The following is a 26,309-nucleotide window of genomic DNA, read 5'->3' on the forward strand; positions in this document are numbered from 1 at the left end:
GGGAAAATAGGCAAAGAAAAACCATATAATTTCTCAATGCAGCACAACCAAGCTATTTCTCTTTTTATATTTTAGCCTATCAGCAAGACCTGTAATGCTTTGCTCAATTTGGATTCAGAGGAAAGCTTGCCAAAAATAGAGCAGTTAAATGTCAACATTAATGGTATCACAGCAGTAAAACATTTCTCACAGCAAGATGCCTGACTTACAGCTATTATTCACTAGTTGTCTCTTATTTTTTAGGCAAAAATGCAGCATGTCCTCTAGTCGCAAGCCACCCAGTCTTATTAGGACCAAGAATTTGTCAGCACGAATAGCGTGTGAGCACAGTCCGAGAACTGCATGTGCTAATGCAGGGCCAAACGGGCAGCCCCTTCCTCACATGAATTACTCTGCCACAAAGTTGCTAATAAATAAAAATCCAAATTAGTAACACAAGCAAACCACAGGTGCTTTGAGGTAGGGACTGCCATTTCACTTTCATCGTGCATCACCTAGCACTGCTGGGTTCTGCCTGTGATGCAGGCATCGAGGAGCTGCTGCACCACAAATACAGGTCAGCTGGGTACATTGGCACCTCACCTTCCTCATCTCAGAATATTTGGCAGGCAGTATGCAGTGGTTCGGGAGCAGTCTTATGCAAAAAAAAAAAAAAAAAACAACAAAAAAACCCAAACAAACAAAAAAAACCAAACAAACAAAAAAACCCAAACAAACAAAAAAAACCAAACAAACAAAAAAAACCAACCAAACAAACAAAAAATATCCAAGCGATCAGGTGCACATGTGGTCACTGTAAGCCTATTTTAATTTAACTGTGGCTTGTGGGTCTTGGAGATGAGAGTGATGACAAATAGTCCAAAGGGGAACAGCACATCATCTGGAATGGCTTCTAGTTTTTAGTTCTGCAAATAGGTGTTTGTCACTTCTGAAAGACCAAGTCATTCTGTCAGAAATGTCACCTTGGAGACATTTTTTTATTTACAGTCTTAATTCCTTGCAATTTAGTAGCCTTTACCTACTTACATCCTGTGTATAATCCAAAACACATGAAGTGTCAGCGAACTGGATGCAGGAAGAAAGGTTCAGTGTCTGATCCTGATTTGCCTTTGTTTGCTTGTGGGCTCTTGCAGGTAACCACCTAAGCCATATTCATCTTCCTCACAGGAGTACTGGGTGGAGACTTAAATAAGGAATGCACATAGTTAGAAAATCCAATGTACTGTTTAAGTGCTTAGCCTGGTAGTGAGCATTTATAGATTGTACCGTGTAATCTCATTTGTAGAGACAGAATTTGTTACAGCCTCAGCTAAAGAGCTTTGAATCTTAAAATCCATCTGGACCAGATATATGTATTTTTTTATTTTTGGAGCAATGGGGCCACGTATTGATGTCTGTCTGGAGGTGACAAGTTGCAGAATCTGGTGGACTTTAAATGGGACTGGAGCCATGGTAGACTGAAAGAAACCAACGAAGACAAAAAAGAATAGCCCCAACCCAACAGTTGTGACATGACTTCAGACCAAACCTTTGAGAAGTTGGATTCCAGTCCCTCTTCTTAACCATGAACTTCTGTGCTCTGTCTCCTCTTCATACTTTATGGGGATTTTTTCAGTGCAGTTGGCCACTGCTATTGGTGCAAAACACCATTATAGACACCAGGGTATTTTATTTGCCTTACAGACCCCAGGGGCAGGATCCCCAGAATCTGTTGTGACAGCTGATGCAGTCCAGCCACACTTGCCCTCACTGGTATTGGAGGAGCAGCACACACGCATCTGCCAGATCCGGGTGCCGGAGGATTCTGCAGCCCAAGAGTCCTACGGGCTGCGCTGCTACTCAGGTCTCTCACCTTTTCATCTAACTATTTTTCTCTGCTTCCAGGAGAAAAATATGAGCTGCATGCAGGAACAGAGTCCACTCCCAGTGTGGTAGTGCATGTCTGCGACAGCGACCTGGAAGAAGACGAGGACCCAAAGAATTCTCCAAAGCCAAAAATCATTCAAACCCGACGCCCTGGTCTGCCACCTCCCGTATCTAACTGAGCCTCTCCGGCAGAAGCAGCACGTCTCTCCTCCAGCACAGCTCTTGGTTTTTGTTTGCTTTGTTTTGTCAAAAGGCAGCCAATGCCTTTTGAGTACCAGGACATTAAACTCATTGAAATCCCTCCACAGTAATCAAGCCTATGTAATAAAAGGGCTAGGAAAAAGATCTTTGTATATGTAACCATATCACACACCAACTAATAGATTTTTCTGGAAAGGACAAAACAAGGCTGAAGAAACAAGGGAAGATTTCAGGCTGAGGATGTTTTCACAGCTATAAATTGCATGCTGAAACACCGCTACCAGAGAGATTGTTCAGGGTGGGCAATTAAGCCGATATCAGGGCTGATATTCAGACTCCCAGAATACTTGCTACTGCCCTTCATCAAGCAGCCTGCTCCTCTGACCTCACTTCCCCAGCAGACCTTAGTCTTCCCCTTTTTGTTTTTTTGGTTTTTTTTTTGTTTTGTTTTGTTTTAAGGAGGAGGGTATGTGTGTTGTTTTTAATCTGCTAGCAGCTTGGTGATTTTTTTCATTCCCCTGGAATTTTCTGTAAGGAATACTATCTTTGCAACACTTTTAGGAACAACAGAAAAATACCCTCTTCCACCAACAGCTGTAGAGTACACTGGCCCTTGATGGTGGCAGGGCTGTGAGACAGAGCTCTCTGGGCTGAGGGGCGAGGCAGCAGCTTGCTGGAGGGTTTGGTGTCTTTTCAGTCCTCCTCTCTAAGGAGGAGGGAGCCAGAATATCAATATGGATTGTCATTTTATCTTCCATGAAGGCATGAGTGGTACTTCTCTCTGAGTTTGAGGAAGAAAAGGAAGCTGACTGCTTGTTTAAGACGGGATTCATTGCTCTCTGTCATAGCTGTATGATCTAGTAATGATGCAGGCTGAATGCTTTCCTAGTGGTGTGTTGATTAGCCCTGAACTGGTAGTAACTACTCATACATCTTTACTACTCAGACCTTTTCCCTCCCCACTTCCTGTGCTTTAAAGCCCTTTTTGAGCTGTATGCAGTTTGGGTTTGTGGAGGTGAGGAGACGTTAGTTGGGGTTCTTTTGCTGTTCTTTTTTTTCTCTCTTTTTTTTTTTTTTTTTTAGGCCAAAGAGAACAGGACCATAATTACACACTTGAAATTAGACTGCATGCGATCAAATCCCCCTTTTTAACTCTGTCCTGCATGTTTCTTTCACTTGCAATGTATACTGGGTTACAAAAATTGTTCTGTGTTTTCATCATGGCTGACAGCAGACAGATACTGGATTCCCTGTCTGGCAGACCTTCCATGATGATTTTTTCTATGCGTACTTGTCATTTTGAGAACATATTTTCTAGACATTTGAGCTCAGATTTTGCATATATTTAAGCATGCGCTTAATTTATGCACATGAGTAGTTCCACTGAAATTCATACTGCAGAAAACTGAGCATATGTGTAAGATACGGTGGGATTTTTAAGCTAATTAGCTGCAGCTGTACTCCCAAAAGTGACTATAAAGTGGCACAGAGAGATTCCATGGTTTAAAATCCTTTAAAAGTTACAATAAGTAAATACATCTTGGAAGCTCACTCTAGGATCTGAAGTCAGCTTGCGTTCTGTAGTCAAGATATTTTTTGTCATAAAACCTAATGATCTGGTTTCTGAGGGAGGGTTCCATTGTTAAAGAAGTACAGTTCGGTCCGGGCATCCAGTGTTAGTCACACCGCAGCTCGAACCCTAGGGTTCCTGAAGCAGAGTCTCAGACACCAAATCCTGTAAAAATAAGTCAGCAGGGGAGGGACTCAAACCCACCCCAATATGTAGAGGGACTTAAACCCACTCTGATACTGAGAGAATCATAGAACACCATGTTGGAAGGGAGCTCAAGAATCATCTGGTCCAACCTTTCTTGGCAAAAGCTTGAGAGGGGCTCAAACCCACTGCAGTATCTTCACCAGATCTGCTCAGGGAATTTTAACACTCACCCTTCGATGCCTCCTGCTCTAAAAATTCCAAGTGAACTCACCCGAGGCTGGCAGTGGGATGTTTAGAGGTGAGAGGATCCGAAGGTTAAAGCAGCGCAGTGTGGGCCAGGCGTCTGGTGATAGCCGCTCTGTAGTTCGAATCCTACCTTTCCTGAAGCAGAGCCTCTGGCATCGAATCTCATAAAAAAATAAGTAATTCAAGAGTGGTCCAGCAGCAGGATCAGCTTGAGCTGGGTGCCTCCGGAGCCCCAAACAAAGAAATCCCTGGCCAATGACACCCTTACAGACTCCGCATCCACCCTTTCCCGCTCCAATAGTGACTCTGGCCTCACGCCTCCTGACTCCGTGTTGGAGTCCTTTGCTGTTACCTTGTTCAGTTGTAGCTGCTGTTGAGGGTCGCACCCTCATCTGGTTTGCGCTGGCTCTGAAGGCCTTGTCTTGCTTGAATAGATACAAGTTCAGTACAAGTTCTGCAAAGCTAGCTGAAAGTTTACAGCTCGTGGCCTAAAGCTTCGGCAAATCTAGCTACTCATGCTAAGTGAGTGAACAGCAGACTAACGCACACAACAGTACCAGTCTAAGCGATTCATTCTATTTAAAACTTATTTAAGCTAAACATTTCTTAACACCATTCCACCCTCAATTAGCAGTGAGGCTACGCGCTCCAGCAGCATCAGGTCCCCCTTGCTGGGGTATTGGCTCTGCTGCACTTCCAGGCAGAAAAGCATGTTGCTTGTTGGTGAGGAGAAGAGATGCCGTTCGCAGCGTGCATGGTGAGGCCGTTCAGAGAATGAGGATTTGCCATTCTCCTAATTCGTTCTCTGACCACCACAGCCCCCTAATATTCCTGTTGAGATGTAGCACTTTACTTAGCATATATCTATAATGTGATACCTCTTACTGCATTATGGACATGATCGTGCATGTGTTACACTAATAGAAGCACATTAAATACAGCAGAGACTGAACAAAAAATGGGGCTTTAGTATCCTTATGATATCTGTGTATAGTTGTTGTAAAGTAACTCCTTACAGTTTTCACTTTATTTTTTCAGTGATGCGTTTAGAATGGGTTTAAATAAATTGTCACTCACTGCCCTAGGACTATAACCTGATGTTCCTGTTGAAAACGCCGTCACAGGCCACCTCCAATATTTTAGGAATAACACTACTGTCTTTTTTGAAAACGCTAAGATCTGTAGGTTTTAGACAAGTATGAACAGGGAGAGTAAGATTTAAACATGTAAGATTTGTTGATATATGCTGTACAGAGGAAATTACTGGCCATATCCTCAACTGATGTAAGCGATCAGAGATCATCTCCGATCAAAGCTGATACTCTGGATTTTTTTACATGCAAAAGGGATGGAGGCTGAATCTAGTCCTTGTATCCATGTACTCAATTTTTGGAGAGATTGGTTGTAGACTACATACAGCCTTTGGCCTCAAATGATGTAAAACTATACTGCAAATTAAAGCATTGGATCTTAAATGTTCTTTCCTCAAAGTGCGTTTTCAGACAGATGTAAAAACAGGCCCCATTCAAATACTATTCTTTGTCTTTGTAAAACAATATAGTAATACCCAGGAGGGCATGGAACATGGCTCATTGGTTAAAGCACAGAAATAGAAACGCAACTACAAACCTGAAAACTCAAAGCAGCCCTTTGTAACTCTGATCAAAGCTCATATATCACCTTTACATGATAAAATAATGGTCATCATAGAAAAATGTTTCAGGTATTATGGAATAACGTCCCTAACATAAAAGTAACAGCATTTGTGACTCTAAGGAGAGCCTGGTATTTTGCTAAAGGCTGGCTCTTGCCTGGCATGGAAGAAAGGCTTCTTTCAGCAAGTGCTGACCATCTGGAAGAGTAACTGTCCTATTTAATTCAGTAATTCACAGGCAGAGCCCCTACTTCAGTGGGAATTTTCTTCTGTGTAGTGTCTGTGAGCTCAGTCCCTCTGACGTGTGCTTTTCCCAGGGTGGCTTCAGTGCTGAAGTAAATTCTCTCATGTTGTGAGACTATAAATAAGAATGAAATCTCGGTGTTACGCTACAGCTTCTGATGCACAGTGACATAGACAACAATCTTTTAATTTCCTTTGCAAAGCAGGAGCCCGTGAGAGCGGCTGGTGGCGATGCCCTGGGCCCTTCTCTTGGGTGGACATTGATCCTGGCGCTGCTCGGAAATTCAAGAAGGAAGTCAGGGGAGTACAGTTGCTGTTTCTGTTGCCCACTGCCTGCTTGTCCTTCCTGACCTCTTCAGATATGAAATCAAAATTTTAATGACTTCCTAAGTACAGTTAAAAGCATGAAAACATTTACAACGCGCAGAGAAAGGGTATTTTTGAATCTGCTCTTTCAGAACAAAAGAACAAAGAATTTCTGTGGCCTTGATTTTTGTAATTAAGACAAGGTAGTACAACCCCCCCCTTCCTAACATACATACACACTCAAGTACACTTTGTTTTCAGCAAGAAAACGTGGCAAGAGCATCCCTTCCTCAGCCATAACAAGACTACAGACTTATTTATCGTAAAGTGTTTTATGTTATAAAAATGTGCCCCGTGGATAAATTGTTTAACATTTATTTGATCCTAAATTGGGGGGGGGAGGGCTGGGTTGGTTTTATTTTGGTCTTTCCCCCCTCCTTCTTCCCATTCAGCAACAGCAAAAAAGCTTTCTGCAAAAAGAAACTTCTTTGTACAGAGTGACGGATTGAACCATCTTGCAAGACTCGATTACAGTGGTATGTCTGAGCACTGTGACAGATTATGCTAGCGTTTCCATTATATTGTACATATTTTTGAAATATTCTGTCATATTTTATAGGAGTATTAAAAAGCTATTGGCTAATTAATCACTTTTACACTTGTATAATTCAGAGCTTAGTTTAAAAAATAAATATGGCAAACTATTTTTGTGTTCTGCTTGCGTTGGCATTTTGAAAAGCAACATTTAAAGAGAAGCTATATTAATAAACTGACTAGTGTGGTAATAGCACTGCTCTCTTAACTGGTAGAACTGAAAATGCTTATTGTATGACATAGGCCAAACTGTTTCAATAGAAATTAGGGGGGGAAAAATAGTCCTCTCATTGGCAGGGTACGCCGTGATCCATCTTAAACTGCTGTAGTTTCACAGTGACGTGAACGTGCACGGGTTTGCCGTGGCTTTGGCTCAGTGTATGCAAAAAAGAATCGAGTGCAATCTCTGGTTGCAAAAGCTCATCCCTGACAGCTGATGTGGTTCTTACTGTGCTTTTATAATGGGTAAATGAAGTGGGCATGAGTGCCTGAGTAAGGAACATGGCATCCAGCTGCCATCCAGGCTGGGGGAGAAGTTCTATTGATGGTAATTATTACAAACATTGAAACTGTTTGTAGTCTCTTGTGTCAATTTTCACTGGATCTTGCAAAGGATTGGAAACCAGGAGATGAGTTTGCTGATTAACTGTCTTGTGAAATTCTGATATTTGATCATTCAGATCTGCATTTGGAAATTTTTTTTTTTTTTTTCTGGGTGCCTGGCATAAAAGACTTCATTTCTCAAAGGATGATTGATTGTTCATGATTCTGAAAATCAGATCCGCTTAAGAAGTCTCGTTGGAAGTGTAAGTTCTGAGCTCACTGATTCCTTCTGAAAAGACGGGCCTTAGCATCTGTGTTTTGATTAGAAAAAATAGTAATAGTCATCTTCTTACAGAGCACTTTGGAGGTTAAAATGCACTATAGGAGTCCTGATTTATTCTTCACTGTTGAGCAGTAAATGAGCTTCCTCCAACTACAGTAAGGTCCTTCACCTGTGGCATTACCTACAGCTGACTGTGGCTCTTGGACACAGCACTGGAAAACGAGCTTCGAGGCTTCAGTTGTGGCTGGTAGATTGCTGTGTGGCCCAGAGGATCTCAGACTGGTCTGTGGTAGAGGGCACGGCCCTCTGTATGCGTATAACCTCAGTACACACTTAATTCATACACACAAATAGGTAATATTTATTTATACTGGGCACTGGTGCATGCAAGTGATAATGTGCAACCTAACCCTGCTTGATACTGAATAATGGGAGTTAAAAGTATTTCCTCCAGCTGCAGCAGGGGCCTGAGGCTTCTGTGGTGCTTGCCTTTACTGACAGCTGAAGCTCTTTGATAGTCTGGCTGTTGCTGTTCCTTGCACAGCCTCTTTTATTGTTTTTTTTTTTTTGTCCTAAAGAGTTACAATCAAAGCAGAGAAGCAGTGATTTAAGATGGACGTGTGGGAAAGTGCAGAGCAGACTCCAGCTCTGCAACTGGGTCTGTAGTTACCAACACTCCCTGATGACTGGCCCAGCTTCTTCAGATGGATCCAGCACCTCACAGGAGTCGGGTCCTCCAGTGTCCCAGTGCCCAGTGATGAGATCTGTAGCCAGTTTGGTGGTGTTACAGATAGACGTACTGGAACAGCTTGCTTGAAGTGAAGGCAGTGTCTGTCACGGATCTGGGGAGCTGGGACAAGCTTTCTATGGATGAGTGGATTTAAGAGGTTATTGTGGATATCCTGATTAAAGTCACAGTGCTTTCAGATCACATCCTCTAAAGAACCTTTACTAAATTTATTTTTGTTCCTTCTTTAGTGGTAAACATTGTACCACAAAGACCTTTGCATTTCCTTGATTCCCCTCTGCCTAAGAAATCATATGTAGTTCTGTTTTACCAAAAACAAAAGCAGGTATGGATTAAAATGCCAGACAGACCCTCTTTTATACTCATCCTCATGCAGTGCTCTTGAATAACTAGTTATGCTAGCAAAACAAAATAAATAAAAAAATATCCCCAAAACCAAACACTATTTTTCCTGTTTTATTATATCTTCTGGGGGGAGTACAGCAGCTTTCGAATATTCTAGGCTCCTCTTAAAAGATGTTTCTTCTAACGTGAGCTGTGCTTTTTTTTTAAAATACATGTAGACTGTGGCATTCAGGGGTAAAATTACAAGGGAGGAAATGTTGTAAAAGCTCTTTCCCACATGTCTATTTGAAGTGTCGAGTATATTTGCTTTGGCTTGGAGGGGGGGGAAGCTTGCACTGTTAGAGGTGGAACAGCAGCAGCACTCCCAACAGAAGGTCAAGAACCTTGAATGCCTCCACTGCAGAGATGCTCAGAAAGCATTAAAAAATAGCCTTGATCTGTTTCTTCCCTTTTGTCAGTTTGTTCAGTCGCTACACAGAGATTCTGGGGCTACAGTAAGAGTCATCCACGGATCCTTTCAATATAGGATTGTGTACTGATGCAATAGCTGCAAAGCCTAGAAGTGGGGACATGTTAGTGGGAAAGCTGTAAAGTGTGAGCAGCCTCACAGTTAATGAAAAACTAAGATAGTCAGAACCTTAAGACAGATTTGAGGATTTAAATCCACGTAATTGAGAGCTGTATTAAAAAGGGCCCATTTGCTGTCCCTGAGTCAGGAGCTTCTTCACACACCTGAATAAGAATATCCCAGCAAGAAGGATTAAACTTCTCTATTATTCTACACCTGAAAATCAGCCTTGTTTTAACAAATTATTGCAACTGATCATTTATCTAGTATGAGAAAGTTGTGTCTACGTTAGTGTCACACAAATGTGTTCTCTTCACTATTTGGTTAATGAAGGTAAATGTTTTGAATCCATTTTAGAGCAGAGTTCTTGTTCAGAAACTTCTGAAAGAAATGCCATCTGTAATGACTGACGAATCCTTCGGTGTCAATTTGGCAAGTTGTCCTACTGTGGGTAGCTGCAGAAATATTTCATGTATGTTGTAGATTTAAAAACATTACTCATGTTTTCATTCAGGTGTCTGCATTTCTGACACAGATGTGACATATCTGTATATATTATAAATCAATACTATTTTTAACCACGTATTTTGTACAAATATTCACATTAGCTCTGTATTTCAGTGAAAATCTATTATGGTATTAAACATTTTCGTGGAATTAGCAAACTCCTTGTCCATGCCTTGTTTTCATTTTATAACAGTTCTAAGCAGCTGAGCCATTTCTTACATCCAAGACAAATATTATCATTCCCAGCTATTTAGAAGACTGCCTTAAATCCATATACACCTGTACCCTCTAGTGACTAATTCCAGCCACTGCAGAAGCGTGAGGGTCACTACTGCAGTTCCCCAGACCTCTGGATCTAAGTGATGAGAGGCCAAAATTAAAGCTGAACCAACAGTAAATGTGAGTACTATTTTTCCTAGCTAATGAGAGTTACTATTAGCATGAGACAGCACATTGCTGTTGAAAGGCACCCAAACAGAGATTTCAGTGCACACTGGTGGAACTTTATAATGGCTTTTTTATTTTTAACCCTTTCGCCAAAGCTTCTGGTATGGGTCACTGTCAGGAATCAGATCATGAAGCTGGTGCTACACGTGTGGTCTAGTTGTTTCCTGTGTACAAAAGCCACGTCCACACAGCTTCTACCAATTGCAGCAGCAATATATATTTCCAGTTTTGTACTCGTCTCAGTCTCGTTCCTCTAACAGAACAGTAATGAAGGGGACAAAAAAAAAAAAAAAAAAGGTATTAAGAAAACAATTAAGGAAGCCTTTGTCCCCTACTACAGTTCCTAGAGGTGGGGTGAGGGAGGCGGAGGAAGGTATCACTCTTGCTTAAAAAATTTAGATATGATGACCACTTTGCCACTGCCCCAGGATTGAGCGAGTCCCTTCCTGCATGAGCCTGGCCAGCTCAGTGATCTTGAGATCCTGAAGCCCAGTTGAAACTCTACACAAAAAGGAGGTGAGGGAACCAGAATATTAACTGGATTACAGCCCGTACATGGGTTATATGTAACCCTTTTCTACCTACTTACTAATAATGTACTATGTCAGAGATGTGAGGCCTCCAGTAGGTTACATCAACAAGATAGCAGGTTTCTCCTGTATGGATTAGGAAAACAAACAAACAAACAAGAACAAACTCAAATCCAAAACCCACAAGTTTTGCTTTCTTTGCATCATAATGCTTTTTTACAGCAGAAGGACATGGAATTTAGGAAGTGCCATCTATAAAGTGATTAATAAGTATCCTGTTCCTATGTACCAGTAAAAGTATAATGGTTTTCCACACTGTCACAAAGTGGGCTAAGTTTTGTGTACACACACAAGGCACGGGCTTTGGACCTACATGTAGCACAGATCCTCAACCAGTAAAGACGGGAAACCCAGCTTGGACTTCTGTCCCCTTCAGCCATTCAGTTTCTAGTGAGATGAGGGGGGATAAACTGATTTTCCTCTTCATTCCGGGGCATGGCTGTGGGTCTTGAACATCGCAACATGGGAAAAAATATCCGCCATGAAAAAATTTGAAAACTTAGAGCCTAAGAACACAAGAGGAGGAAAAAATCAGATAGGAAAACATCTGAATCAAAATAATTGGGGTTTTTTGTTTGTTTGTTTGTTTTTATAAACTGAAGAAGAACTTGCAGATATCCAGAAAGTGAATTTTCTCCTTGCCTTTACAGGCAGGTCAAAGCACAACCATCCCAGTCTGTGCCCTACTTCTTGTATATTTTAAGCAATTCCATGACATGCAGCAACACCCTTACAACTTGCCTGGCTTTAGACCTGCACAAATGCCATACTGGCAAGGCCCTGCTCTCACCAAACCACTATGCTCCTCAAAGTGGGAGAAAATGCCCCCCAAGGCAGCTCCCCCCTGTGCTGCCTGCCCAGGCCGCCTCACACGGGGCTGCTTCCCATGCAGGAGAGGCCCAGTGCCCCCCAGGAGCTGCCTCCTCACCTGGTCCCTTCTCAAGGACACCTGAAAATCATAGGATCACAGAATGGTTTGTGTTGGAAGGGACCTTAGAGATCATCCAGTTCCAGCCCCCCTGCCATGGGCAGGGCCCCCTTCCCCCAGCCCAGGGGGCTCCCAGCCCCGTCCAACCTGGCCTTGAACCCTTCCAGGGAGGGGGCACCCACAGCTGCTCTGGGCACCCTGGGCCAGTGTCTCACCTCCCTCACAGCAAAGAATTTATTCCTTACATCTAATCTAAACCTACCCTCTTTTAGTTTAAAACCGTTACACCTCATCCTACCCCTACACTCCCTGACCCAGAGTCCCTCCCCACCTTTCCTGTCCCCCCTTTAAGCCCTGGGAGGCCGCTCGAAGGGCTCCCCGGAGCCTTCTCTTCTCCAGGCTGAACCCCCCAACTCTCTCAGCCCGGCCTCCCAGGGGAGCTGCTCCAGCCCCCCCAGCATCTCCGTGGCCTCCTCTGGCCCCGCTCGAGCAGCTCCGGGTCCTTCTGCTGTTGGGGCCCCCGAGCTGGCCCCAGCACTGCAGGGGGGTCTCACGATAGTGGAGCAGAGGGGGAGGATCCCCTCTCTTGACCTGCTGGCCACACTGCTCTGGCTGCAGCCCTGGACACGGTTGGGTTTCTGGGCTGTGAGTGCACGTCGCTGGCTCACAGTCAGTTTTCCATTCACTAATACCCCCCAGTCCCTCTCCGCAGGGCTGCTCTCCAGCCGCTCCTCGCCCAGCCCGGATTTGTGCTGGGATTGCCCCGGCCCATGGGCAGGGCCTTGCCCTGGGCCTTGCTGAACTCCCTGAGGTTCGCACAGCCCCACCTCTCCAGCCCGCCCAGGTCCCTCGGGACGTCACCCCTGTCCCCACCGCACCGCTCGTTGTTGTCGTCGGCGAAGTCGCTGCGGGCGCGCGCGATCCCGCTGTCGGTGTCGCCGACACAGGCGTTAAACCCGCAGCGGCCCCCTCAACCGACGCCAACCCCGCCCGCCACCTGCAGCCCCCGCCCTCACCGTTACCCGGCGCTGACTGACAGCGCCGCCGGCCACTCCCAGCGGGGCGGGCGGCCGTGACGCGCGGCGGGGGCGGTGCTGCCCCGCCTGCGCTCCGGGGGCCGCCGGCCGGTGAGGGGGGGCCGGGGGGCGCCGGGGCCGGGAGGGCTCCGTGGGGGTGGGGGTGTGCGCGTTTCCTCAGGCCCGAGTGGGGGGTGTCCCGCGTGGGTTTCGCGGGGCGCGGTGGGCCCGCCGGGGTGGGTTGAGCGCCGGCCGGCCCTTGCTGCTGGTCGCTGTGCCGAGCCGCTCCGGCTGCTGAACGGGGCCTTGGGCGCTTCCCTGGCTCTCGGTCTGTCTGTCTGTCCGTCCGTCTGTCTGTCCGGCAGCTCCCTGCCCGGGGCTGTGGGCTGCCTCCGTCCCACCAGAGCCTCTTCAGGAACCCTGGTGCTGGGTTTCGGGAGAGTCTGAGGCCGGTGGACGCACTCAGGTTGTACCCAGTGAAGACCAGTATAGGAAGGCCTTGGGGGCGGGGAAAGAAAAAAAAAAAAAAAAAAGTTATTGATCAGAATTAATTAACTAAAGGATTTGATGACGTTGACATCATTAACTGTGTAGAATGCAGTAGGATGGACCTGATTTCGCTTGAGAGGATGTAAACGCATACCTGCCTCTCTGCAGAAGGGAGAATTTATGACTCGGCTGTGGGCCTGGTGGATGGACACAACGAAACTGTGTTCTCCCTTTCTTCCTTCAGATTCAGCTGAAAGAAATTCCAGTATCAGGGGAAGCTGAGTGCTGGTGCAGCCTTTGGGTCTGTGGGTTTTCTGGAAGGGGCAATTGTGTCTCTGCAGTGTGAGTTCATTAACAGGAGTCTAGGCCTGGATTTTAATTCTGGGAGACGTGCAAGTTTGGTGTAGCATCACACTATGTGCAAGTCACCAGTGCCTATGCTGTTCTCCAGTGTAATTATATATATGAGAGATTTAGCTGGGAAAATGGAGTAGACAAATTTCCAGTGGAAGATGTCTTGTATTCTAGCAAACTGACAAATCCTGTTTGATCATTGCAGTGGAATTCAGATACCTGCTATGCTATAACCTTTTGTATTAACTAGGATATTTTTGTGCTTCAAAGATTAGTATGGATTTATTGGTTACGCAGTCACTGTTCTCCAGCTGAATTTCAGTAATGACTTGTTCCAGAGGATTGCTGAAAAATGGGAACCTAAAGGGAACTGTGTGAAGTATCAGTACAGTCCACATGGAGGATTAGATTGAACAGTATCTTGTCTTGTGGTTAAATGGTGCAGTTGAGCAAGAAGTGGGGAATGTTAGCATGAAATTTTAGGTCAGTTACAGATAGGGAGATCCTGTGTAAGGATTCTTACAGGGATTGTTGAGGTGGATAACTAAGTTTTGAACAAGAAAGTGTTTGGGAAGGGCAGAGGGAAACTGGAGCAGGGGAGTACAATCCAATGCTATATGAAATTATCATAGAATCACAGAATGGTTTGGAGGAGATCTTAAAGATCATCCTGTCCCATCCCCCTGACATTGGCAGGAACACCTTCCACTAGACCAGGTTGCTCCCAGCCCCGTCCAACCTGGCCTTGAACCCTTCCAGGGAGGGGGCACCCACAGCTGCTCTGGGCACCCTGGGCCAGCACCTCACCATCCTCACAGGGAAGGACTTTCTCCTTATATCTAATCTAAATCTACCCTCTTTCTGTTTAAAACCATTACCGCTTGTCCTATCACTGCATGTCCTTGTAAAAAGTCCCTCTCCAGCTTTCTTGTTGCCCCCCTTTATATGTCATATTGTGTCATGCTGTTAGATAAGGAATGCAAATCATAGCTAGGAACAGTCAATATATTTGAGTCATATGATCAGAATTTGAGCTGAATGTTTATTTAGGGAGTAAATGCTTCAGGGAACAGTGTGTAATAGTCACTATCTCATGCAGTTTCACGGGCAGGATTCGCATTCTGTCTTGTGTCTTGCATACTCTGTGCTGTGTGCACTCAGCAGTGGTATTTGACTGGAAAGGAGAGATGGTGTTTGCTTGAAAGATGTAGTATTTCCAGTGACTCACAACTGTACTGCTGAATCTTTCAAGCACCTCTTTCCAATCTGTTCAGACATGAGTGGTCAGTTAGAAGAACTTAAACTGCACACCGACTTACATGGCTCATATATATTCTTGTTTGTAAAGCTGTCTGTACATGAGAAGTGACCTTTGGTAGCAAGTATCAGAATTAGTTGATCAATAAGAGCTCAGTTACGTAAGGAAGATATGACCAGGTTAGAGATGTGACGAAATGTTGGGAAGCCAATGTTCCCATTCTCTGTTCATCTAACTCTTGATCTGACACCTTTTCAGCAGCAAAACCTTTGAATGGATACTCTGCTGTACCTGAAATTCAAAGCTTATTTGCTAGTTTCTCTGCTAGAAACTGTGCTTGGTACATTTAGTAATCCCATACCAAGTGTCGGGGCTGAGAAGCTGTGATGGTTTCTAGCTGGTCCCCCCTCTCTGGTGGGAGCTGTGCAGGCACAGAGTCTCCAGTTCTGGTGTGTGCTCCCTGCTCCCACCTGCTGCTCTGCCGCGTGATGCTGGTGTGTCTGTGCCACACATGCGCAGAAGAGAAGTAACGCTCCAGAGATTTTAATGAGGGTTATAAAGTTCTGGTGGAGATGGACCTTGTTATTCTCAAGGTGAGAACTCCCCCTGTTTACGTCTTAACTCTCAACACACAGAAGCTTTCTCACAGGACAGTTTCTTACAACTTTGAGTACTGAAGATACTTGAAAACTTGTCAGATTGCAAGATCAGGAGTTCCTGTGTATTGGGAGCAGGAAGAAAAAAGGAAGAGGTAGGGCACTGGTGTTGGCTAAAGAAGTTGCTTTGTGAACTGTTTCATTCAACAAGTTGTAGTGTCTCACTACCCATCTCAGAAATTGAGCTATCAGTCTGATAGAAATGAGACCTTTTGCCTGTGTTTGGAGAGCTCAGTGTTAGTAAGGCAAGCTGTATAAATACATAAGCAATATTTTAGCTACTCGTTGTTAATGAGTAGCTGTTAGGACTTTGGCAAACAGGTTAACACAAACAACTCTTCTGTCTCTGCTCCACAGATGCCATGTTGCCTCAGAAGAGGGGAAGAATTCATTCCAGAATAGCCATGAACTGTTATTGGAAAGTCCTGACGATTTTCTCACTATTTCTTCAAAGCACATTGTCTTTGCAGCCAGCCCAGCCCAGAGTATTGCTAGTATCTTTTGATGGATTTCGATGGGATTACATCTATAAAGTCTCAACCCCCAATTTTCATTATGCCATGGGGAATGGTGTGCATGTCAAACAAGTCACTAATGTGTTTCTAACGAAAACGTATCCTAATCATTATACAATGGTGACTGGTCTCTATGCAGAAAGCCATGGTATAGTTGCTAATGAGATGTATGATCCTATTCTGAATGAAACGTTCTCTCTGAATAAAATGCACATCTATAACTCCAAGTTCTGGGAAGAAGCCAGCCCAATATGGGTAACAAACCAGAGGGAAGGACATAAAACCGGCGCAGCTATGTGGCCTGGAACAGATGTGAAAATACATGGAGTCTTTCCTACATACTATATGCCCTACAATGAATCAGTTTCCTTTGAAGATAGAGTTGCAAGGCTTATTCAGTGGTTTACATCAAAAGAACCCATAAACTTTGGTCTCCTATACTGGGAACAGCCTGATGAGATGGGCCATATTCTGGGCCCAGAAAACCCACTTATGGGACCAATAATTAGTGATATTGACAAAAAGCTGGGATATCTGATGTCTGAACTGAAGAAAGCGAAGCTATGGGGTGTGATAAATGTCATAATTACAAGTGATCATGGAATGTCACAATCCTCCTCACAAAGGCTCATTGAGCTTGATCAGTATGTGAATAGAGAGCTCTATAAAAGCATTGACCATTCTCCTGCAGTGGCTATTTTGCCAAAAGAAGGTAGGAGCTATAATAGTAAAATTATCTGAAGAAAATACTTGAATATTGAAATTTTATAGACTTTGTTCCTTAGGTGAAATGGTGGTAGCAGCACTGATACCAGTAGGATATCAGCCTTGAACAAGGAGTACTTGCAGGATCACCTCTTTGTCCTTTTTTCTAGCTCTGTCAAAAGCCTGGATTAACTTTGAAATGGCAAGTGAGCAAATCTGTCTGTTGTTGACTAATATTGACAAATATCCTTTAGTCTTTATGGGAAGTAAGACAATCTAATGGCATTGTCAAGGATGAATGGTGTTCTAGATAGATAACGACTGAATGTTACGTATCTTGCCTTTCATCAAGATGATAAAGCCATAGTGGAAGAATTAGATTTCTAAGTCAAACAATAAACTGAAACCAGATCGAGACCTTTGATAAAAAGAAAGCTTGTGTTGGCTGTTTGATTAGCTGCCAGCTACTGTAGTTCACTTTAGTTTTTTTTCCCTCATCATGCTGAACAGCCAGCCTGTTATGTTCATACCATTTTTATTGTGCTAATGATGGGCAAGAATACTGCTGGAATTGAAATCTGAAGTCTGGTTGCAGTCATTGAACAGTTGCTTAAGTGTCAGGTGTATGTTTAGTGTCACTGATGTAGAGGTGCTGCTCTTCATTTTGATTATCAGAAGCTATAAGTGATTGGTGTGAATGTGTTAACCTGGATAATAGCATTTTTTATGTGGGCAGGGGTGATAATTTGAAAGTTGGGTTTTAAGGTGGCCTTCTGAAAAGGTGTTTTGTAAGATTTCTGTAACGTTTGGCTTGCTGATGGATAGCACTCTGTATTTAATGCCCCCTCAGGGAGGGTATTTTGCAGACTTAAGTGACCTTTAAATGTGTAAACAAATGTCTCATGTCATTTTTAGTTTGAAGAATATTCCAGACTAAAATGTTAGTATGTCCAAACCAAGATCATTTGCTGCCTGAGCTCACTCAGGTGCTTGGAGCTGGGTGCTGTTTCTTTCAGTGGTGATAGAAGAGCCAAGTTTGGGAGCCCCATCTTAATGAAGACAAACATGGTTGACCAGGGTGTTCTCGTTACCAAATGAAGGAGTTGTAAGTTCTAGTGCTGAAACTTTCCTAATGCAGTAAATAAGAGCTTGAAGATGTGTAACCTGATTCTCCTGTCTGCCAAATACTGAAGAGTATCTCTGCAGCAATTAGATGACAGAAGAGTAAAAAAGCCATTTCAATGGATTTCAGAAATAGCTTGGATTTGGTTTTGCCCAGAGGTTCGGGTATTTATTACACTACCAATAAACAGGAATTGGTTTTGAGCACAGCTAAAATTCCTTCCTTCCGTGTTACCAGCTGCAATCTTTATTATAAAACATTGAGCTTCATTCTCTGTTTAGCTGTGAAATAATATATACTTAAGTACCTAAGACTGATTCTTCAACAAGTGTTGCATTTGTCTTTCTTAAACCAAGGGAATGGTAAAACTTAGTGAGACATTAAGAAAAATCTCAGATGCTTAAAAATGCAGTGATTTCTGCTACTTTACCTGTTTGGCTGCATATTTCTTCCCTAAGAGATCGATTAAAGCCATTATTTAACCATGCCAGTGTGTGTGGAATTAATTATATGTTCATGAAGATGGTACCTGGAGCACAGCTGATGATGCGGGCCTTTTTCTTGCATTTAATATAAATATATTCAAATAATTAATTTAGTGTAAAATCATAGTTTGTTGTATTTGGGGCTTCTCCTTCCTACTATCCCATCTAGAAAAGTGGCTTAACAAAATTAATTTTGTTACTAATACAGTCCTAAAAATGCTAGATTAGAGTCCCTTTTCTTGTCACTGTAACGATACCATATCTAGACTTTTGTTGTCTCATCTTGTGTTTCTTAAGTTTAACGATTCTTTTTTTTTATGCAGTTTGAGATAAGAAACATTATACATTAATCTATTTTCAGTTTTCCTCCAGATTTTCTATACCAGATGCTAGGAACTGATGGGGGAAAACAAAAGTGGTTTCTTTAAAGACATTGGGCACCTCCTCCCGAACTTCTCTTTTTCTGATATATATTTAAAACTCCACTCATGCTGTAAATGGTAGACCAGATTTTAATCCTTGGTTTCCTTCAGGCTGTGCCTTGGGTCAAACCAAGCCCTAGTTCTTGTGGTGATGAAGGCGATCATTTCTTGGGGTGGACAGTCAGAGAAGAGCTCACTCGCAGGAATACCCGCTGCAGGATGTGCAGCTTCTTGTGAAGGCAGAACCAGTCAGAAATGATAAGTTAAAATGACAGGATGTGCTTAAATCCCACTCGTCTGCTAAAACTGGCAGTGTTGGCCACAAAAAAAAAAAAATGCAAACATCTTCCAACTGTACTTCAGAACTTGGAGTGCTGAAATGGGGCTGCAGGGACTAGCTGTGAGTCCGCTGCCTGCCTGAATTGTGCATGTGTGTAGCACAAAGTACTTATTTAAGTCATGGAGTGGAGTTATTTGGTATGTAGCAGAAGTCTGTTATATACCCTGCATGGCCCTCAGTATGAATCTGTGCTTAAATGGAAAGGAGGGGGGATTGAAGAAACTTGCTCAGACGTAGATTCCTGAACTTGCTTTTGTGTCCCTGTCTGTGTGTCCTGGTTCCTCTTTTCTGTGCGCTGGTGTTCCAGCCTGTCCAGCTGCTTCCTGGCTGTTCAGTGACTTTTACTGGAGAGGAAAGCTTAGAAAGTAGAAATAAGCAAATGAAGAATTGTTGGGGTGGAAAATGCCTAGGGAAGGGAAAGGAGTGGGCACCAAGAATGCAAAGGCGTACGTAATGCTGTTAGCTGTTACTGAATACAGAGTGGCTGACAGCTCTAGACCAAAAGTGCCATCTCCATCTGCCAGTCCAGCCTGTCCCTTCGTACATTTGCTGCATGGTCCCTGCTTAGGCCTCTGCAATCTTTGTACAGCTCCTCATGTGATGGTGGCATCGGGACTGTGACCTGAGGGCTTCCTGTGGAAGATGAATGCAAGCTAATTTTGCTTATCCCTCGACAATTAATTACTAATAGTATGGTGTTACATGGTGCACAGCAGCAAACTAGGTACTCTTTCTAAGTTGGCTAAACTTGTCACCGAAATGGTAGAAGGTCAAAACTGGGAATCGAATGAGGTCAAATACGTAGCTGTTTATTGGAGCATCTTGTAGAAGGAGAAGTTAACAGTTGTGTTCACTCAGAAAAAAGTTTTCAGAGGTGCCAAGGAACAAAGTGGCTGCTCTACTTGGCCTTTTGAAGGCCAAACTAGCAATTAAACTGCTTTAAAATAAATGAGAGGTGTCACTTGTCATCATAGCCAATGGGGGGAAAGACAGAATATGCCTTAACGCGCACATTTCCTCCTAGGCAGGGTTAGGAGATGTCTTCTTGCTTCAAGCTTTGCACGGAGCTAGGAGGAGCTGGTTTCTTTTCCTCAAGACTTAATTGAATGCCTTCTAACTCATTCTTGTAAGGAACTTACCTTCTGATAGCTGTGAAATGAGGGATTTTTCTAAAATTGGCAAGGCACTTACTGCTTAGGTATAGGCTGTGAAGTCTGATGCCAGGTGTGATTTTACTGTGACTGAGGCTCTGGATTTCTCACAGTAACTTCTGTGCACATTGTAATCTGCTGTTGTCTCTTACAGCTATAATTAGCTTTGGTGAAGTTCATTTTGCTCTCTTTCAGTTGTATTTGAACTACTAATGAATTCAGTACACATATTGGTATGTTTAAGTTTTGTCTTTTGTTTCTTTTGTTTGTTTGTAGGGAAACTGGATGAAGTATATGAAGCTTTGGCCCATGCTCATCCCAACATGACTGTCTATAAAAAGGAGCAGATTCCAGATAGATTACATTACAAGCACAACAGTAGAATTCAGCCAATTTTAGCAGTGGCTGATAAAGGATGGGAAATTGTATACAGTAAGTCTGAAGGTTTTCAATGTAAGTATTCTGTCTTTACAGTGCTTTTCTGTATCTTCCTAGTCAGACCTTACACAGTACTTTCCCAATCTCAACTAATGTTTTTATTTCATGTTTATTTTAAGACTAGGAGGGAAAACTCTGAAGCTAAGTGTGTAGAATTTACATTTTTTTTTTTCTGGATGGGATGGGAATAGGAGGGGGAACTGGATTTTATGGTTCTAAAAATTAAACTTACTGAGATAAGATCGTTCACATGTTTTAGTGGCCACATACTTGAGGTCTTCCTGTAAGATCTAGCAAACTGACAAGCACTTCCTGAGAGATTAAAAAAAAAAAAAAAAAAGAGGAGTTGTAACTGAATGTGTTGAGTAGAGGATGAATAGCATTGGTTTGTGGCGTACTGTTTATTTACTGGAGAAGGGTTGGGTTGGAAATACAAGAATGCTTTCTGCAAGTCCTCAACTTCTGCAGATGCTCTGTTGCTGGAGTCTTTGAATATTGTGTTATTGTACACCAGTGATTTTTTTGCTCACCTTATAGGGTAAGATGCATTCTATGTGATTGAAGGAAGAAAAAAACCAACCCACTTAAGTTCCTCACCTTGGAGTTTTGAGATTTATTATAGGTAGAATGAAGACAGTAAACTGTAACTTTTGGTGAGCTAGGAAGGAAAATACAGATGTCATATGGTCAGTTCTTAAGTTTCTTAATTGAAAACCTTTTAAACTTTGCCTCTGGTTATCTAGCTGGAGCCTGTTACCTGCAAGACTTAACAAGCTTTTCAGTTGTTGATAGCTGATGAGAGCAGCTTTTTGTGCCTGCATATTTATTTACTTGTTCAGAGTTTTGAGTGCCTCTGTAAAAAAAGGACACTGGAGACCCACTAGTGAGATTCATAAACTTTTTCCTTGTTGATGAGTAGATAGTGCACAAAATTGAACAAAGTGTCAAATCAGTCAGTGCTTAAGTTCTGTCTGCTACCAGGAGTCAGACAGTCTGTCTCTATCTGGATGTTTTGTGTTTTTTTTTTTTTTTTTGTTGTTGTTGTTGTTTTTTGTTGTTTTTTGTTTTTTTTTTTTTTTTCCTAAGAGATCTGGTCCAATTGCAAAATTGGAGTTTTTCCTTGATGAAAATCAAGGAAACATTGACAGTGCTGTAACTGCCATGTGAGACTACCTTTTTTTTTTTTTTTTTCTTAAATAGTCCTTTCCATTCTTTTTTTAAGGCATCTTCTCTTTGTAGTTCTGAGTCTTGGTATTTGCTAGGAGACATTTGTGCTGTTGATTAAAATGAGTCTTCTAAACCTCTTCAAGAAAAAATGGTGGCTCTTTCTTTTCTGTATTATGCTAATTTTAAGAAAAGCTTCAGTGCTTGTTTTGTAACTTCAGAATATTGACCTTTATCTGTCTTTTATTTCTAGTTGGTAATCACGGATACGACAACATCTTACCAGAAATGCATCCAATTTTTTTGGCAGTTGGACCTGCTTTCAGAAAGAATGTTACCAAAGAAGCCATGAATGCTACAGACTTGTACCCCTTATTGTGCCATCTACTTGGTATTAAACCATTGCCAAACAACGGTTCATTCAATGCTGTGAAAGATATACTTGCTGAAGAATTTCCTGTAGCCTTTGGAGCAGACACCTATGCCACTGTTATAGGAGTCTTTCTGGGCAGCTTTCTTGTTATGGTTTTTATTGCAGTTTTTGTTAGGCATTTTATCCTCAACCGAGCAAATACCAGGCAAATGCGACATACTGAAGCTGCCCAGCCACTGTTGCAAGATTAATAATGCTTGGTACTGTTTCCCGTTTGATGCTTAAAATAACCTTATACAAAAAAAAAAAAAAAAAAAAAAAGTTGTATCAGCATAAATATGTGGAGTAAAAGGAGACGGATGCTGATCCATTGGTACACTGGGGTACGTACATACTAGATATGCAGAGAAAGAGCGTGGGGGTTTTTTTCACCCTACAACCACTTAATCTTGCAGAGGTTGAAAATATTCTAGGTAGACCTGGAAAGCTGTATATGTATGTAGACATGTAATGAGAGTAGACCTCGAATAACTCATTCTAAGCTGCTTTTAGGAAAATATCGACTGAGGTGCACTTCACGGTCTATTACATGGTGATTTAATCTCCCACACTCCCTCTTTTTTTTTTTTTTTTTTCTTTGAGAGATTTTTTAAGTCTCTCAGATTCTAACAAGTCACTGAATGTAACTAGATTTCTCTGGGTTTTTTTTTCTTCCCTGCCCAAGGAAACTTGCATGGATCACCATTACAGATATCTTGGTGGATTAAATCCTGCAGAAAACTTACTATTAAGCTAGGTCATGCAGTGCTAAGTGTTTAAGTTTAGTTAGGAGTATTTCTTTAAACTACTGTATTGATTGTAGCCCCAAAATATGAATCTAAGAGGTAGCACCTTTGGCAGTCAGCATTAAAATCTTTGATTTTTTTTTTCTTTTAAATTTAGATAAATGTAGGTCTTTATGATTTTAGATGGATGTAGGTCTTTACTTTTTCTGTCGTTTCCTGTACACTGAACTAAATTTTCTAGGAATTTAATATAAGTGCAACATATAATTGCAACACCTGTATATCCAAATGGAGTCTCATATTTCTGTGATAAAAAGGCTCTTTCAGAATAAGGCAGATGAATCATTTAAGGAACACACATGTACAAGCTGGTTTCAGAGTGCTGTTGAGCTTGTCACTGGGTGTAACATCTGATCCTTTAGTGGAGACTCTTCTCTAGTGTGAGTTTGGCTTGCTGTCTTGTGTTTTATCTGATATGTCTGAGTGGACCTTAGAATTTGATAAGTAGGATTAGACATACAATTTGAGGAACAGCCATATAAATCTTAAGCCATATATACTCTTAAATCTGAAAAATCACACTTTATTATGAAAAAAGGCATAAGACTGGAGTTTGTTCTTCCAGAGGAAAGTCTCTGTTAGGAAAAATTATTAATTCTGAGTCAACAGAACTATATATTACTTTGATTTTGTGTGTGTGTGTGGCAATAAATCTTACTGCTATTGTAGTTATGTTTTATTTGCTGAGCTCATTTGAATGTTAGATGAGCAGCTGCTGACCAAGGGTTGTATGAAAAACATGGTATGAAGTGAGAAAAGTTGTCTAGTTGTCAGATTTGTTTAAAAGCTGTACCTTTTTCCCCTCCCTGTGTGGGTTAGAATTCCTCTGCACTTTGCTTCTGAGTACAATGCCCGAAGGAAAAGAAACTCAAAATTCACACAAATACTGAGACTGGTATTTCGGTAAGTGCGATTTATTGCTTTATCCCCAGCACCCAGCAGAGGGCAAAGATGGGAACGTCTGTCTTGCCCTTGGACTTGAGCTGCCAAACTAATGGTGCGGGTCAGCCTGACGCTGCAGTCGGGAGGTTTGCTCCAGCCCTTGCAAGGAGCTGCAACAAGCTGACTAACTGAAGCGCAGAACTCGTTTCGCTGAGCTTAATTCCAGGCTTTCATGAGTGACATGTAGGAGAGTTCAGAGGTGAGCTCGTTTCTGGCTGCCTCAGCGATGGCTCTGCGGTGCCACACTGCGGGCTGCCTGGCGCTGGCTGCGTCAGAGGCAAGCTGTCAGATCGCTCCGTGACGGCGGGGACGCTTGCTTAGCATTAAGCTGGCTTGCAAACAGAGGTGGGAAGTTTTTAGAGACCCCAGCTAGGTGCAGTGAATGCTTGAGAGGGAAGGCCATGAAATACTCCCAAGTTAAGGTATATGCTGGAAGTCTAGTTGTAATAGTAGCTTTAGGAAGGCAAGAGACTAGCAGATCTGTTGGAGGACAGTCCCTTAATTTGGGGGATATGTGTAACAATCTGACTCATCTCTGTAACTCTGCTGTTACTGTTCCGTGTACTGTCCTGTTTTCCTACATTGCCATTTTCTTAAGAAAACACTGAAGGAAAATGTCTGGGTTAGGTGTGCCTGACACTGTAAAGCTGATTCTTAGTGGAGCTGACCATTAGGTGTGTCTTATTTTGCTGATGCCAGCTGAAACAGAATGCTGCAGGGGCTTTTCAAGCTGAAAGATGAAAGCAGTAATGATGTTCACCGTAGTTTCTAGAGAGGCTGGGGAAGTCTGAGTAGAAAACCTAAACCTCTACATGGTTAGTAGTCACTTCTCTAGCTACCTTCCCCAAAGTGGATGTCAGATACAAATTGATGTGTTCAGGCCACCTTTTCTTGCTTATTTGCAATTTAAAAATGAATTGTAGCATGAACTTAGTGTGTGTTTAAAGAAAGATCTACAGGCTTGGTTAACGGAATAATAGTGAAAATTGAAGATGCTATAATCCTTACCTGCAGCTACTTCAGTTACACACTTTGGAACATTCTGCTTTAATAGAAATTCTTATTGCGGTAATTTTGTAGCAATGCTTATGGCAGATGTAAAAATAACTGGATTGTAAACTCAGAGGTGTTCATTAAACCTCCACTTTTTAAACTGTGACAGGTGTAGTTCCATCATCAGCCAAAGTGACCCTTGATTTTAAGGAGGGGGCAAAGTTGGTCAGCGCTGTTCAGTCATCTTGGGATTTAGGCTTACCTGCCCAAACATGGAATGAGGGAAGCGCGGTAGGTTTCCCCTAACAAAGGGTTTGGTAACAATAATATTCAAAATAGATTGGAAACACAAACGTGATGTCGTTGTTCTGTACTGCACTGTAAGGCCCTTCTGTGAGGAGGGTAAAATGAAACCTGATAGAAAGCTGCAGAGAATCTTTCAGCATTTGGGTATTTCAGTTTAGGATTAAACACGTTTCCTTTATTGTTGATGTGTATTTGCAGGTAGCTCGTGGGTAGTTACCTTGTTAGGATATTTGCCTACCCAGTGTTAAACACTGTTTTAAGTTGTTGGGTGTATGCTTAATTAAATTGAAAGCACATATGATGCCACTGGGGAGAAATATAAACTTTTTCTCTGAAGTGATGTGAAATTTTTCAGACTACCTTTTTGGTTGGGCAGGATGTGGGATTTGGTTTCTGCGTACCTGATACTTTTTATGATGCCTGAACAAGTTTATTGGAAAGTGGATTGGAGCACACTGTGTACCACTTGTAACTTAAACTTGGAAACTGAGAAGCTTGCATGATTTTGTCTATCATTGTTGACTTGTGAAGCATACTTTGAGATGTCAAATGTTTTCTTTGTTTCTTCCTGTTTGGAAGTGTTGAAATATAACTTTGCTATAGTGCTATCAAGCATCGAGTGCCTTGCTTCTTTTAAAAACACTTCTGGGAAAAACTTGAATCGTGGGGGGATGACTGGGGGACAATGGTCTTACATGCAACCAAAATATTTCTTGTACTCCGCTTAGTGTTTGCCTCTATTAAAAATAACTAGAAGTATGATAGAATTTTAGGTCAAAGTTCTTATATGAAAGACTTCTTGTTTCTCACCTTGCTGCTGTATATGGAAGTAACAGCTATCTGTTACCAACAATGGTAATACAGTTTCTTTAATCAAAAAAATCTTCCAGGCTTTCTTGGTAAAGAGCTACAGGAATGCTGTTTAGAATAAATGTGGTCTCAAAAAAA

At 42.4% G+C, this 26,309-nt stretch overlaps 2 protein-coding genes and 1 long non-coding RNA gene across 6 annotated transcripts in view; 2 read left to right on the forward strand and 1 right to left on the reverse strand.

Annotated features, from left to right (window-relative positions):
* RCAN2 (regulator of calcineurin 2) overlaps positions 1-9,979 on the forward strand; it is a 94,635-nt gene extending 84,656 nt beyond the window's left edge. For all 3 annotated transcript variants that reach the window (XM_042802965.1, XM_042802964.1, XM_042802966.1), the window contains one exon: positions 1,885-9,979. In XM_042802965.1, the coding sequence (XP_042658899.1) occupies positions 1,885-2,045 (161 nt within the window). In that variant the 3' untranslated portion in view covers positions 2,046-9,979. The remainder of the gene's footprint in view (positions 1-1,884) is intronic.
* Positions 9,980-10,320: 341 nt separating this feature from the next.
* On the reverse strand, positions 10,321-12,778 carry LOC116964698. Its single transcript, XR_004408896.2, has 2 exons — positions 12,665-12,778; positions 10,321-10,521 (listed from the first exon to the last, which is right to left on the reverse strand). It is a non-coding gene; the product is annotated as an uncharacterized LOC116964698 (long non-coding RNA).
* A 61-nt stretch (positions 12,779-12,839) lies between these two features.
* On the forward strand, positions 12,840-25,973 carry ENPP5 (ectonucleotide pyrophosphatase/phosphodiesterase family member 5). Of its 2 annotated transcripts, none has more exons than XM_042802963.1 (4): positions 12,840-12,913; positions 15,917-16,786; positions 20,577-20,753; positions 22,156-25,973. In XM_042802963.1, exons 2-4 carry the CDS (start codon positions 15,922-15,924, stop codon positions 22,524-22,526), a joined length of 1,413 nt encoding a protein of 470 aa, XP_042658897.1. In that variant the 5' UTR covers positions 12,840-12,913; positions 15,917-15,921; the 3' UTR covers positions 22,527-25,973. The 2 variants fall into 2 exon arrangements, with proteins under 2 accessions (XP_042658897.1, XP_032860930.2); XM_033005039.2 differs by lacking the exon at positions 12,840-12,913 and adding an exon at positions 13,073-13,268.
* Positions 25,974-26,309: the final 336 nt, after the last annotated feature.

This window comes from Tyto alba, unplaced genomic scaffold (assembly GCF_018691265.1).
Source record: "Tyto alba isolate M040663 unplaced genomic scaffold, T.alba_DEE_v4.0 Super-Scaffold_40, whole genome shotgun sequence".
Lineage (NCBI taxonomy): Eukaryota > Metazoa > Chordata > Aves > Strigiformes > Tytonidae > Tyto > Tyto alba.